Raw genomic sequence first — 16,330 nt, 5'->3', positions numbered from 1 at the left:
TCCAGAATTATTGGAAAATAATTAAAAAAACATGATACAGCTTTTTTTTGCCTAATTTACGTTATATTTTCTAGATTTCGTAAACTATATTTCTTGAAAAATAATACAAAAGTTTATAGATATGCAATTAGAAATTTAAAAAAAGACATTGATGTATATGTATACACTATCATTGAATATTGGAAAAATATATGTAAAAACAGGCATGGGGTGACAACGTATAATTCCAAAAAAGTATATATGAAAAATTCAACAAGTAAATATTATAAAGTTATTAGCACATTTATTCAAACTTTAAATCAAGATATAAATATAACAGAAATAATTTTATAAAGACTTTATTATAATGACATATATTCAGCAACAAGAAAATACACTTCTAGCAATTTCAAATGTCGAAAAACAAATTGACTTTCTCTTCATATTTGCGTTAAAATTTCTAGACTTTGTTAGTTATAAAATGAGGACAAGAATATTTTCAAGAAATTTGGAATTTAAAAAAATAGCCACATTCATATATGTTTTGTTGTATGATTTATATTTATATGTATAGAAATATAAAATGGGGGTAGAATGATACTTCCCCGTAGTACTCTAAAGATAATAAAACAAATGATTGAATATGAGAATATCTATTTGTGAGATAAAACTTAAAAAGTAGTCCAGGGTACTGGATTCAATTATATGCGTATTGAACATAGTGCTGGGCAGAGTTCTTTAATTGATAGTCTAACTTATCATTTTGCACCAGAATAATTTGGTAACTATTTCTTCATCGTTATGTTTATACATCAGTCTTAAGGATTAATTTGTTGGGGGTAATTTAAAGCAATAAAGTTTACACATAAGAGTATTTTCAAGTAGATGCTACTGAAAAATTTTGTTATCATACCGAATATGTTTTACATTTTTCTAATGTTCAATAAAACAATGTATAGATGTTAACAAAAAGGTAGGTTACAAGAGGGAGCCAAAAAAAACTTCATCATTCTATCTATTGATTTTTTCGAGAATTTTAAGAATCGTTAAACATGTTATAATATAAAAATCTTATAATTAGATCGTCCTATCATTGCACTTTGCAAAATTTTATGGAAGTTAAGAGACTAAGAATTGTAGCAACAAAAAACAAAACATTTTGAAATTTCTTTGCAAATCTAAATTTCATATGAAGTTTAAATCAAGTTGGTTTTGGTCCCAAAAACAGTTAATTTGTTTGACCTACCTTTTTGAAACTCCCTGCAATTTACTTGAAGTAACCATCAAATTTCTAGACAGACCTTTATAAGGGACCTCAATTTTTAACCAAAGTTACAGAAAATATTTTAATCAATTATAAAAATACGATATAGAGCGATTCTTTTTTCACGTAGACCAAATTTGTTGGATAAATTTCTTATACTAGATACTTGAAGCAGTCATTTGATAATATTGAATAAGTTGAATGACATTTATGAATAATATTTTATGTATAATTATTACTACTTCAATATTTAGCATCACACTTGCTTAGTGAAATCACTAAAATTACATCACATCACATCACATAATTTCTAAAGCTCTAGATGATGTAATAGATGCGGCTTGTAAAAGATGGAATTCAAAAAACAAGTAGGATAAATAACTTAATCATCAGGAAAATCATAAAAAGAATAACTGGAATACTGTGCATTACTATTTTCTTTTGAGTTTAAATTAGTACCATCTGAAGGTAAAGGTACTGGTAGAGGTCTTGCAGGTTTTCTGGGTCTATATGTACCCCTTGAACCAGCATTTGATGGACCACCCGGTTTTAGTCTGGGTCTGCCAGGACCTCTTCGGGTTGTTGTTGTTTGAGGACTCGAGTTAGGTCCACTAGAATTGACAGTAACGTCCACAAATGCACTGGACGGCGATGACTGTGATGAAGATATCGACGATGCTGAATCTGTTAGTATATTCTCTAGAAAAGATGGTAAATGTGCACATGGACGTCGACATTACGGTATCTACTCTTAAATTATTTTCATATTATAAATTAAATTTATTAAGTATTTGCATATAAAGTTTGTTTAGGACCCCAATAGGACACGGACCTTGGGCCAGCTTTTGCCGCAAATTTAAATATTTCAGAGATTTCTCTAATTTGATATCCGGAGTAAATAAGATAAATTGCCAAATGGGAAATTGGACGGAATTTCTCATAGATATTATTAGTATGTTGGTAGTAAAAACAACTCTTGGAAATTCTGTGAGGTATCCAATGGCCAATTTTCTATGTTATTATAGCTACTAGACCAATATATACTTATAAAGTTTCCTTTGACGTGAGTTAATTATCTATTTATTGTTTGGAAATACTTTAACAATACGGTACTTTTATAAAGAGTATTTATTTTTTTGTTTATTTCAGTTTTGATATGAGAGAATGTCATCAAAGTGAAATATTTAATTCAAAGTGAAAAAATAATATCTAAATATTTGATTGAAAATAGTAAAGAATTCAAATTTTGAACTACATAAGAAAACTATTCTCATTGGTTTTCAGTTGCGACGTCATAGGTTTAATAAAAGCATTGAACAGTTGCCTGCTTGATGATCACGAGGTTATCGTTGCCGGCAAGGTAGCGTGTGCTGTTATAATTGAAACGTTTTTCTATATATAAGAATAAAGTGAGTAAACCTTTTATAGGTTAAGTTCTTACATTATTACATAATCACGTTAAAAATTAAAAGCATAATAAACTTTTCAAATATTAAGTTAAATTTGAATCTCACTTACATTAAAATGATCCTGACAACAGAAATGATTACATCTCGCAGGATCGTCAAAGCAATCAACGCTTTTCAAACAATTTTTGTAGTATATTCGAATTTCTTGGCATCATAAAAAAACTTTATCAGGTGTTTTAGTCGTGGTATTTTTACATCTTGGCACAAAACACGATTTATATAACATTTTTCGGATTAATCAAAGTTTAGTAATAACGGTTATTTTAGAATAAACGAGGGAATAGCTGCCGTATTTACTTTGTATCATATGTTCAGTGTTTATTTTATAACTATGACGTCACGCTATATGTTATGGCCTTACTGAAATGTTTAAACTACTTACAAAATTTTTGAATTGAAACAAATTATAATAAAAGTTGTATATAAACTATTTTTTTCTCAAACCATGCAAGTACCCTATATAACATGTTATTAAAATATTTACATTTTACTATATTTAATTTTAAAAATTCAAGTTTAATCTCACGTAGTCAGTTGATTATATTTTTGCGGTTCTACTTAATTTTTTGATAATTAGACTAAGGCAACGGACAATAGATTTGAAAAATTAAATTTGAAAAGAGATGCGTATATACCTTTCAAAAGAAAAAATTAATTGGTTACCTAAATAGATAGGCAACGCTGTAAAGTAAATCCGGACGGGAGACCTCAAAACTCTACAAATAAACAAACTAGTTTGAAGCTCGAATAAAAAATGTTCATCGCCGGGTGTTACAGACATCGGATGATTTTTTTAAGATAATCTGATGACCAAATCCCCATTAACGGGGAGTCTTTAGCATGTTGTCTAATACAATGATATAATTTTGTTATTACGTCTCAATTTTGATGAGTTTTTTATTTATAAATATTTATTTACTCATTTTATTTGTTTTCTATGCTTTATCGTCTTTTTTGGAGTAAATTTAAAACAAACAAGATAAAAAATTTTGTTTTACGAATACTTTATTTTTAGGTAAATTTTACAATTTTAATAATTTCGAAAAGACGTGACATTCCTTCTTTTTAAAAATAGAAATTTGTATTCAAATCACTCACGGATTCAATGGAGTGAGAAAGTCGCACAAAACATAGGTTAGTTAGTCTATGTTTTGAATTAATCATTCTCCGTTGGACTATAATGGAATATTTCACTGCGGGATTTCCCAAAAAATAAAATTTTTAAAGACTTAATATACCACGTGAGTTTTAAGTATGAAATACCTGTCATCTCGGAAACGGTTTGAACAATTTTTATAAATTTTGATTTAAAAAAGTTTTGTAATATATATAAACACTGTTGTCAGATCTTTCATTTCTTTGAAAATTAAGCAACTTGTTATTTTAAATGGATTAGTCTGTCTTTTAGTTTTTAAATCCTTTAAAAATCCCTATATTCAAGTGCAACAATTTTAATAAGTAATAACTCTATCGACGTTCAAATAATATATTAAAATAGCTAAACTATTGACGTTAGTCGTTATGGAAGGTTACAATGATTCTATAAAAAATATTGTAATGATGTCATGAGGTGTGTAGAAGTCAACAAGGAACGACTAATACCATTAATATATTATATTCTAACCAAAATCCTATAAAAAGGTCTATTATAAGTACAATCTTGAAAGACAGGATGACCACAGAGAGGAAAAGAAGTAGTAAAGCAGTAAAGTATGTCACGAAATATAAACTTTTAAAAATCTAACAGCTTGTTGCATTGAAGTCAACTGCACATCTGCAGTACTCTCCTTTACTGTGTGTTATTTTAGTTCCTAATTTGCTTACAACCCGAATAATATCAAATATTTTTTTAGCATCACATAAACAATTAAAGGTTTATCTTCGGGTATTGCACTAGGTTCTGTTATGTGATTTCTGCTTAGATATAGATTAATCAAATTAAAAAATTAGACTATATAGTATATATCCAGTATTTCTCAAGTTTTTTTCCAAAAAAGCAGAATGATTTATTTTGAATACGAAATTTCATTACACAAAATTCGTGTAAGTTGTTCCCAAGATAATTTCGGAATTCCATACTTTTGAAAAGTTTTAAAAATTATTCCTTCACTTTATAATAATTGTATTAGCTTTATCATCATAACGCTATTTATTATGTTGACCCACAAATTGCAGTTCACTCCGCAGATTCGCTGATTAATACATAGTTCATGTGGAACAAAATGTATTTTTGTCAATTATTAAATGATATAAACATAAATTTATATGTTACGGCAATAACAGATAGAGAGTATAATTTACCTGATGAATACACTCCACTGGTCGAACCACCATTACTATTGGAAGTATGTCTATTAAGACCTATCGTACGACTTCTAGATCCTCTAGGCCGTCCTCTTCTAGATGAGCCGCGTCCAGGAGTCCTTGGTTTCACCGCTGATCCATAAACGTTATATACAGTGTATTCTGAAATAGAAACCATCTTTTCGACTCTATAATCTACTAGGTTCAACTATAAAAACGCGATACTGTTGATGGAAATTGAAAAACTATGTTTATGTACCTAGTGCGGTCCATGAATACTTGGCCTCGTATAGTAAATAAAGTGCGTTCGCAAAAATCTTTTTGCACGCGTCAATGACAAGTCTCAACCAGCTTTACACAAAATTTCAACTTGATGCTTCGATTAATTTTATTTGAGTAGAGCTCGAACGACCACTCAGTCAAGTTGTTATGAAATTGTCTCAAATTGAGTTTCGCACTTTCATAAAATTTTTGACTGAAAAAGGATTAATACCAACACAAATCAAATACACAATGAAGGCTGTTTAAGGTGACTTGTGTCCATCATTTTCGACAATTAAAAATTGGTCTAAGTTGTTTCGCTGGGAATCATTAGAACATGACCCATGTGCGGAAGGATCTGTGATGGTGATTACAACAGAAAACATTAAATTAGTGGAAAAAATTATTTTAAGTGACCGGCGCCTAAAAACAAAAGAAATTGCACCACAGACCAGCATTTCCAAATAAGTGTTCTGAAGATGCTTAGTGCAAGTTAGGTGCCTCGAATTCTCAGCGCAGTGTAAAAGCTGCGTCGAATAGAATGTTGTGAGTGATTTTTGGAGCTTTGCCGAGAGGACCAAGAATCTGATTTACTGATTCTGATAATATGATTAGACATCCAAAAGAGATTCCATGGAGTGGTATCGGAAAGGAAACCCGTTCTCAAAAAAAAGGTCACAAAAAGAACCAGAAAAATAATGACTATATTTTGGAACTGCGAGGGTATCCTTTTTATTGACTTTGAGGAATTAAATACAACCGTAAGTGTGGCATATTACTCTGAGTTACCAAGTCAGTTGCGTTAGAAAATTATGGAAAAAAGATGTGAGAAAATCAGCCGAGGTATGCGCTTAATTTATGACAATGCTCCAGTCCACACTACTTCGCTTTCCAAGGTTATTATATACGGCTGAGGCTTCACAGAGAATGAATACCCACCATATAGCCCCGATTTGGACACTTCCGACAGTTTTATGTTCGCAAACCTGAAGGTCTAGTTAAGGGGTAAAATATTTAACAGCGACCGTGATATTAAACATGCCATGAAATTTTGAAGCTCAAGTCTGACGTTCTTAAAAGTGTTTGGAAATAAAATGAGAATATATTGAAAACTAATCAGTTTTTTTCTTAATGGTCTTTCTTTCTGTGTTCGGCGAAGAAGCTAAGAGCTCATAGACCTAACTACGTACATTATATTTGAAAAAAATGGAAAGGTAATATAAGATTAATAATAAGAAAAAAAATAATTTTCCCACAATTTTCTAGCTTGTTTTACTCAAAAAACGTGTATTTGTTAAATTTCTAATTACAAATTTAAATTTAAATGACATAACAAAGTTAACTCGCAATTTAGAAAAATACTCATACTGTTCGTAACCGGCAAGTCGGCGTCATCATTATAAATGTCCACAGCATCATCTGCCAAAATGTCATTAGAATGGACACTTCGAGGGCTGTTAGGGGCACTTTCGATTTCCTCGACAGATGATTCTACCTTAATTCTTTTAACTTCCAAACCACTTGGTATTGTCTGAAAACGAAAATTTACCTGTTATGTTTATTTTACCCTAATTTGTAAGGTGCTAAAGAGGTTATTCCTAATAACAGGTTTGTAAGAATAAATGAGAGTCATTAATAATAGTAGTTAACCGTGAAACATTTTCTTAAAACCAAGAAAAGTCAACAAATCAGCGTTTCTTGGAATTTTTCAAACTGAATCATCAATAGAACTTGGTTGCAAGAGAACATGGATTTCTATAATGTTGTACAATTCAACAAAATTGTGAGTGAGGACAGTTCGTTGATCGATTTCTATAATAAAAACCATAGTCCTTTGTGCAGATAAATAAACCATAAGACGAGAGACTTTTCGAAGAAAACCAATTTATACAGTAAAACAACAAAATCTTTCCACTATACAGCAGAAATTAGCAAGTGAAAATAAAAGAAAAAATATTGAATAAAATAGGTAATCAAATAAGTAAATTCGATAGACATAGAAAATTTAATTATACAGAGAGTATTTTAGAGGTAATCTAGAACAATATTTTAGAACATCTTGATATTCTTTGAAGAGAATCACCAAACTAAAAAGCAATGATAGAAAAAAAGTAACAAAAAAAAACAATAAAAAATAGAAGCTTTTTTCGAAAACTGAATTGGGCATTGAAGCAAGGTTTAAGAAGAGATAAACAAAAGGAGTATGAATGTAATGAAAAATTGAAAATGAACGATTGGGAAACGCCCAACTGTCTGAACGGGACGATAGCCAGAGATTACCGGCAACTTGGAAACACCTTCTTTCTCCACTTGGCTCAAATTCCACTCTGGTCATAACATTTCCTCTAAAGCCAACCGAGAAGCCGATCTCCATACATTTATTTCCGTTCACGCTAATAATATACTTCCCACGAGCGCCAAATCCGCCAATAGATCCCCTATAATAACCAGGTCCAGGCGACTAGCACTGCATTTAGCTCAGTACCATTAGTGAGTGTGTCAGTGTCAACAGTGTTTTTGATGGTACTTTTTTAATCATTTTATATTTTTTTCAGCTTTTTATTTCCTGGGTGAAATTCCAAGGAGTAGTCAGATTGAGCCTTGGAATTAATCAAGAAAAGGGGTGATTCGTTGCGTGGAGTAGGCAGAGTGAACCCACGGAATCGGATCACTTCTTACCAATGAACGACTAACCACCCTATCCCTACCCCCACCCTTCTCTTGATAATGACTCCAAAGTGGAGCTGAAACGTCGAGAATATTCGACATTCCAGCGCGGTTCAACCCGTGAACCTAGTTTTGTTCATAATCCTGACCGCGGACCTTTTCGAACATCAGGACAAAACATCGAACAAAAGAACTAGGTTCACGGATTCAACCGAGTTGGAATTTTAAGAATTATTCTGCATTGACTTTTCCTATAAGTCATGTTTTAAATGTCAACAACAATAAATAAGAATTATGGAAACCATTTTCGAAGAATCAAGATACAATTGAAAAAAAATCTAAAATCGATTAAGGAGAAAATAAACTACAAACTCGTCCGTTCCCTTAATGTCGGTATTGCATATATTACGAAAGATTAAAATGTGAGTCATTATTAAATTTTTCTTGCGTACATATGTGTCATATCTAGTTCAAATATTAAATCAAACACTATGAAGCTTTGTTAAAAAAAGGTCGTTGTGGAAAGAATAATCGGATAAGGAAAAGTAGAATTCTATCATAAACATTTATTCCAATTATATTGCACACACTGTTTCCACCAATTTATTGTCTTCAGAAGCTGAAGAATAACTTGACTTACCTGTTTTATACTAAAGTTTCCCACCAATAAACCTTCTCCCGCGAAAATAAATTCCAGCAGGATAATCTCCTTGCGGAAATCTGCACGGTTATTTCTTGACTACTAAACTATAGAGTGGGCTGTAAGGAATTGGCTCTTTGTCCCTAAATGTAAGAGTATCTTAAATAGGAAGGTTTATTGGTGGGAAAATTTAATATGAAACAGGTAAGTCAAGTTATTAAGTTTTTTGTCTACCTTCAGTCTCTGAAGACGATAACTTGGTTATCGAAACGCGCGTCAGACAGTGTAATTGTGACTTTTGGTGTAGTGGTGGTATAAACAGTGTGTTCAGTATGAATATCACCAATTGTTCCAGAAATTCCAACTTAGTTAATCTATTCAAATTGTTGATTTGAATTTTAAAAAAATATTACGATCATGCGTGATGAAAAATGAATATTGTAGTTTACGAAAAAAAATAGTTCCACATGTTGTGGTTGAGTTTCATGATATGTACAATTTCCTCAATAGTTGCTTCTGAATTATACTGTACTTATCGATCACCCTGTAAGTATGCTAAGCCAATTACAAGACATCTGCTGAGCATTACTACAAAAATTATCGAATCAGCTTTCAAAAATCGGGTAACAAAAAAAACTAATCAAATGAATTAAGTTCTGATGAACGAGTAGAAAATTTGCATATATTGGGGATCATATGGATGCAACAACTTTGTTCTTTGGAGACAAGCCTAAGTGCAACTCCTTCGAAAAGGATATGAAATAAATGAGGTACTCACCTTATATTGAAGTTTTCGTTTTCGTTCTGCTTCCCGGCTTTCCTCTGAGGGGTTCTCAATTTTCAAATGATCTGAAATTACAAAATTGTAATAAAGAAAAAAAATAGAGGATTGAAATAGTATACATTTTTGGACTAATTCGTCATCATCAAGCAACAAAGATACGACTTCCTTCGGTTTGAGAGTATCTGGTTTAAAGTTCCCACCACTAATAACCAATTTTTGAATCTGAAAGAAAACTCAAGGGAATAATTCATTAATTTATCTTCCGAACACGTACCTCGCTTTTTTCTCTGGCCCTTTGTAATATACGTTCTTCAATAGAGCCTTTACAAATTAATCTGTAGACTGTCACCTGCTTTGTTTGACCCAATCGGTGGGCCCTGTCCATCGCCTGTTGGTCCACAGTTGGGTTCCAATCACTGTCATAAAATATTACCTGAAACAAAAGATAATTAATTAAAAACATTCATAGGACCCAAAATCATTTTCCATTCTAAATAATTAGTGATATTATATTATATAATATATATATTATATTATAAGAAAATATTCACATTCGCAAGTTTACTATGAACTCAATTTCGACCATAGTTTGTTATTGTTGCAACGTTTGACAGGGCATCACAATGGAAAATTTTTTGCAAATATAATAAAAAACCATATTGGAAAACAAATCTGAAGATATTGAATTTATTTATTTATTAGAATTTAATCATATTGGTTTTTTAAATTGTTTAAGCATTAAAGGATATTTTATTTGAAAAAAATAATCGGATTTACTGTTTTGCACACAAAGACTAGAATTAAAAATATGTGAATAAAAAATATGTATATTTTTCAGATCGTAATTCCATGAATTCTATGGAATCTGAATACACATCAGTTTCCAAATATGATAATCTGATTATCGAAACACACCACAAACAATATAAATATAGTAGTAAATGTAGTAAGTAGTGTGTAACATTTGAATATCAACAACGGTTCAAGAAATTGCAGTTTATAAAAACAACAATAAATGAAATATGCGAAGAAAAATATATTATGACAATATCTATCATAAATAATAAACTATGACATGAAATAAATTTTTAGGTTTTTATTTCTTAGACCCTATTATATGTATTGGGTTTTATAACAAGTAAAAAAGATAAATGATTATAAGTTTGCTGATAGAGCTATTTAACTATCAGATCCCGAATTTAGATGTTTAGCTATCCAAAAAGAAAAAAACTGCATTAAAAGAAAATAATTATCCTGAAAAAATGATAAATAACATATTCAAGAAAACAAAAATCAAACATCAAAACATAAAACATTACTTACCATATGTACAAGGACTTAAACTGCATTAAAAAAGCATGAAATATGAAAAAACAAATTATTTGAAATATAACATTTAAGGAACAAATTATTGATATATTGATTAATATAATGATGCAAGTTGTCAATGTCAAGTGTCTTATTTTGAGAAAGACCGAGATACGTCAATTGTTATGTTATAAAACCTAATTTCTATTCAAAAGTGACCTAAAATCAAAATCAATTTAGCAATAAACAAATTTTCTTCCAAATACTCATAAATATATTGAAATATGTTAAATGGTTATTTGTGTAACTCTGGACATACATAAGTTTAGCATCTATGATGGTATAATCTATACATACAAAATGGATATTAGCTACAATCAAATCATCCTGTGTTTTAACCGCAGGACTTATTTGAACAACGTTTTGGAACTTTTGATATTAAAACACTCTGGCTTTCAATTAAATTTCTACAGCAAAGCAGATACTATTTTAATATTTCCAGCAATTGCATTGTGAATAATAATGATATAATTTCTAAGTAGAACCTATATACAATGAAAACCGAATCGAATTTGTGGATTTCAGCAAATAATAAGCTTTCTAAAGTGATTGCACATTTGGTCACACGAACTCGTAACTTTTTGAATTGTTCTACACTCTAATTCAAATTACATAACTTTGTTGTCTGATTTTGTTTTGCTTTCGTTTAATCAAGATTCAGTGGTTCAAGCCATTCCCATGTTTTTAAATGTCAATTTTGTTTAAAAAGTACAACAATTGAACGAAGAATATTGAAAGATTATGGGCGTATATTAATTTAAAATTATTCAAAATTTGTGACACAAAGAACAGGAATTACTTGCAGGTTATTTACATACATTTTATAAAAATATGTAGGTCAATTACATTTCAAAATTTAATTTTCAATCTAGTTTACGCGAAACAATAATTTATTGTTTTTTTCGCCTACCTAAGGGGAACAAGGAGCATACAAATAATGTAAAAATTGATGATAATGATGAAGGTTTTGTCATTTTGACAACAATAAAAAAGATTATTTTTTTTATTAACCAACTTTAGCACCTGTTCCTAATAACCAAACAACGTTACTTTAATGTCCGCCCTAACGGACGATCTTCGGTCTCTCAATGTTACCATGTTAGTTTTTGTCGCAAATTTATCTGATAAAAAAACTCGGGACTGATGAAATTATAGTTAAAGTATAATATATAATCACTTAATTAATTGAAAACTGTGGTGTCTTGGAATTTGTTTTCTATTTTTAAAAATATTAAATTCATAGACACTAAAAATCAATATTTAAACTGACGCTTGACGTGAATATTAAGATAAATTAAGATTCTGTTTGCAATTCAAATCATTGTGAATTTTTATTGGTTAGATTATGAATGATATTAAATTTTTATATATAACAAAGTACACTTTTTGATAAAAAATAACTGGGAATTTTTTTTTATTCGAAACAATACGTGCCTCTACACGATCTAAGTTGATTTTTCGATATAATAATCTATTTTGGAAATTTTTATGAAAAAATACAATTTTATTCGAAATATAAAAAATTATAGAGCTCAAATCAATAAAAATAATTGATCGAAATAAAAATAAACAAACATCTAAATTCCAAAATTTTCCCAGTTGATCTAACCTATTGAATAAAAAAATGGAAGATACTCATATTGATATTTTCATTTCAAAATAATATTGGTACAAATGTTGACTTAATATTTAGATTTCTTCATTCAAAGCCTCAATTAAGCGTTCTTCCGTATTCTTAATGCCTTCTCTTCTATAATCATCTAAGATTTTAATGAAGAATTGTTTCTATCCTTCATCTTTTGTAAACAAATCATTAGTTTAACGCCTCGCTCTGCACCATCGTTCACTACTGACAAGTTTTTAACAGCAGCCAAAGAGTCTTGATAATTAGAATCTTCTAACCAGTTCTCACAATTTTCATACAACCAGCTTGTATATAGTTTATAAAAAAATTGATGGAAGTTACATTAAATTGTTCTAACGCCTTCTCAAATATTTTTGGAATATCTCGTCATAACCTAACCTAACCAGCGCATGCGAAATAGGAAATTTTTTAAGGAATTTTCATGATAATAACTATAACGTAACTGCTTATAGACGTATATAAAAAGCTCAAAAGATTAAAATTCATAATTTAAAATAATAACACTGAATGTGTTTCATTGTTAACTATATTCAATTCTTAAAAAAATAATTATTTCAGATTTAATAAGATACTTTCAGAGAAAAAATGATTATATCCAAAAATTAACTTGAATAGTGTAGAGGCACGTGTTGTTTTGAATAAAAAAAATTCCCAGTGTTTTTTCATCAAAAAGAAGCTTTTTAGGGGACGTCGAAAAAAATTTAATTTTTAACAACCACCCTATAATTATTAAACAAAATTCAATTTTGAAACAGAAGAGACCTAAAATCACATGTAGAAACATAAAAATATCAAAAGGTATAAGAAATAAGAAATTTAACTACATGGACGTGTTGATGAACAATAAAGAAGACATAAAACGAAGAAAAAGAAAAAATAATGGCACCAAAAGCAAAATATTCACTGAACAAAAAAAAATAAACATATACAGAGCAATTATAAGGCATATAAGAATGTACGCATTAGATATGGTCGGTATAACTAGAATGGAAGAGAAGTAAGGATAATAAAAATAATTGTTCAATAAAAATCGGCATCAAGAAATATTGGGTAGAATATAGTGCAAAAATAAAAGCTCAAAGAAGTCTGGCACATGTATGGAGACAATGACCAGAAATAATAACAAAGACAACCGAAAGGAAATAAGTATGAACGGCCCAGATAAAAAAATAGTAGTGGTAGGGAATGACTTAGGCATTGCAGGAGTTGTAAGATGGAAGACGAAAACAAGAGTTCGAAAGAAGTGGAGACAAATCAACAAGCACGAACAATGATGGGATTGATCCATCCCGTTAAATGAACCCAGAAAAAAATGTGCCACAATCAGCGTTAAGCCATATATGATTATTGTCTCCATTCGTATACTGAGTCTGTCCCTTTATCTTTCCCTCTATTTTAATGAACTTGATTGGTTGAGACCCAATTAAATAATATGAACAATAGCAAATCTATCTCTACATTGTAAAGCTGGCCTTCTGTTTCTTCATCACTTCGTACTACTTTGATTTTACAGTTGACGGATACTTTAGCATAAATTCTGGCTTCTTCAAGAATCACCAATTGAAAAACAAGTATGAAAAATTCATTAACGATAGCATTATTTCCAGATACGCAATTTTTTATGTAATTATTCGAAATAATAACTTTTAGTTTTAAATCAATTCAAATTTTATTAATTAATTCAATTTATGAGAAGTTAAGGTATTTAACCGGTTTTTGGTCGGTTCCGAATCACTTTGCAAATTTGCATTTTTGTATGTACTTTATGCAGGGTCTACTGAAGTGAAATACAACGTAGGATTTTGTTGAACAATTTGAGTCAGGCGATGAAATTTTTCGTCTCCTGGGCTAGACTAAGTCACATTTCTGAAATTTTTTTATAAATCTCGCTTTTGTTTTACTAACCGCTTTTTAATTTATATTTATTCGTTTTCGGTACGACAACATCTCGAAATTCTTCAACAGGTAGAGATGTTTGTTCAGTATGGCTGATACTCGTATACCTCTACTCAAATGTTTTCTTCTGAAAAGCCACATAATTATTGTCTGGATCCAAATCAATACGTTAAGATTATTAACAAATTAAATCATTTCTACTTTCAACATCTGGAAATTTATATATCTATTATACAATTAATTACAATCACTGATTTGAATTCATTCACTTATACAGAGTAAAAAATTTCTTCTGTAGTGATGTACAAATTGATTCAGTGAAAACTCCGAGAAGCAGACTAATACAAGGACGAGTTGACGGAAAATAAACTTCTCTGTAAAAGGGATTTATTTTTTAAATTCATTTCAACACATTTAGTGTAACGTGTTCCCAATGTTTTCAATTCATACAAAAAAATAATGTTTCGAATGTTTTTTTCTACCATCATCTCTTTATTTGTCTAAAATCGCTTTCCAATTTTTTGAGTTTGGGATCATAAAGTAAACGAAGGGAGCCAGATTAATTAAATATGGCGGATAAGGTAATGAAGTAAGGTAATTTGGCTTATTTTTTGCCACAATAAAAGATGAGTGGACAGGTGCATTGCCGTGGTGTAAAAAAACTGTTTTATTCAACAAATGTTAATTTCGATATACTACCAAGTTTACACAAGCTCTGTATGGCTTGTAATAAAAGCCCAAGGTTAAAGCAGAATCCAGTAAGATTCTTTTTAACGGGTGAAAATTGGGAATTCTATTTTTAGATATCGCTAGACGCCCTTAATTTTTTTCTCTACTCGCTTTAAAGGTAAAACAAAAAATTACATAAGGAACTATTAGAGCCTATCACAATAGATACATTTTGTGGTAGGGTTAGTGGTTGAAGACTGTGGGGCAATTTAGAGTATCCTTGACGTTATGCTTCAGAACAAATTGTTGGTATATGGTTGAGAGTATTGTATTTAGTGAGTTATAGCAGCATAACTATGATAAAAAGCAGAATGGCTTTCTGGAGACATAACTGTTTGGGGTCATTTGAAAAGTCTACTTCTAGGGATTGCCGGAATTTTTCTTGTTGCTAACATGTTGGTAAACGATAAACGTGACGCGTTCAGAACGAGAGCTAGGTCATATTTTCTCTCACAATATCCAGTATTTGGCAAAAAAATGAATTCTTAGCCTACTATAGAACCAAACAAAATTTCAATGTCAAAATATTTTATTACTCAACATATTCTACTCTCAATTGGATACATTTATTACAGCGAACCTGCAACGTCTCCAGACCTTTCAATAAAAGGTTTCTTCTTGCTCTGCAAACAAGTCCTCCATAGCTTTTATTACCTCCTCGTTGGAAGAAAATTTACGACACTTTAAACTTTTTTTCAGTTGAGGAAAGAGATGATAGTCGGACGGAGCCAAATCTGGTGAATAAGTGGGTTATTCTAGTAATTCAAATCCTAAATCACGAATTTTTTGCACGGCAACATGAGATTTGTGTGCAAATACAAAACACCTTTGGATAGCTTTCCGCGTATTTTCTCTTTAATTTTTTACCGTAGAGTGGTCAGTAATATCGAATAGCAATCTTCAGTTATTGTTCTACCCTAATCCAAAAAATCAATCATGATTACTCCATGGCAATCCCAAAAAACTGAAGCAAGAACTTTTCCAACAGATTTCAGTGCTTTTCAGTGCTTCAGATATCCGTTTTAGCCCAATTCGACTATCTCATAAATTCAAGTGAATTTTCAGATTCCACTGTTCCAGAGGAAATTAATAGTTTTGTTAAAAAAAAACGGGTTTCTGACTATAGCTGGAAGTAGTAAGAACAATCTAACACCTAGGGAAATGGTTATGTATCAAATTTATCTGAATACAATAGCGAAAATATCCAAATTGAAAAACAGTTTCAAGAATAACAAAGAGGAGTTGAAGACATTGAAGAAGATGTATGAAATTGGAACATGGAGAGTATAGAAGAATTCATTTATTCACAATTAAGAAATATACA

General features: G+C 30.4%; 1 protein-coding gene across 1 annotated transcript in view; it reads right to left on the bottom strand.

Moving 5' to 3' along the window:
• Positions 1-1,478: 1,478 nt before the first annotated feature.
• Positions 1,479-16,330, bottom strand: part of LOC130450922 (chromatin-remodeling ATPase INO80) — a 44,183-nt gene continuing 29,331 nt past the window's right edge. Inside the window, exons 15-20 of the mRNA XM_056789641.1 lie at positions 9,643-9,801; positions 9,488-9,590; positions 9,363-9,433; positions 6,646-6,808; positions 5,014-5,178; positions 1,479-1,942 (exon numbers count right to left, since the gene is read on the bottom strand). Coding sequence (XP_056645619.1) covers positions 1,626-1,942; positions 5,014-5,178; positions 6,646-6,808; positions 9,363-9,433; positions 9,488-9,590; positions 9,643-9,801 — 978 coding nt within the window. The 3' untranslated portion in view covers positions 1,479-1,625. The remainder of the gene's footprint in view (positions 1,943-5,013; positions 5,179-6,645; positions 6,809-9,362; positions 9,434-9,487; positions 9,591-9,642; positions 9,802-16,330) is intronic.

Source organism: Diorhabda sublineata, chromosome X (assembly GCF_026230105.1).
Source record: "Diorhabda sublineata isolate icDioSubl1.1 chromosome X, icDioSubl1.1, whole genome shotgun sequence".
Lineage (NCBI taxonomy): Eukaryota > Metazoa > Arthropoda > Insecta > Coleoptera > Chrysomelidae > Diorhabda > Diorhabda sublineata.
Note: the sequence above shows the minus strand (reverse complement) of the source record. Positions and strands in the feature narration are given on the sequence as shown.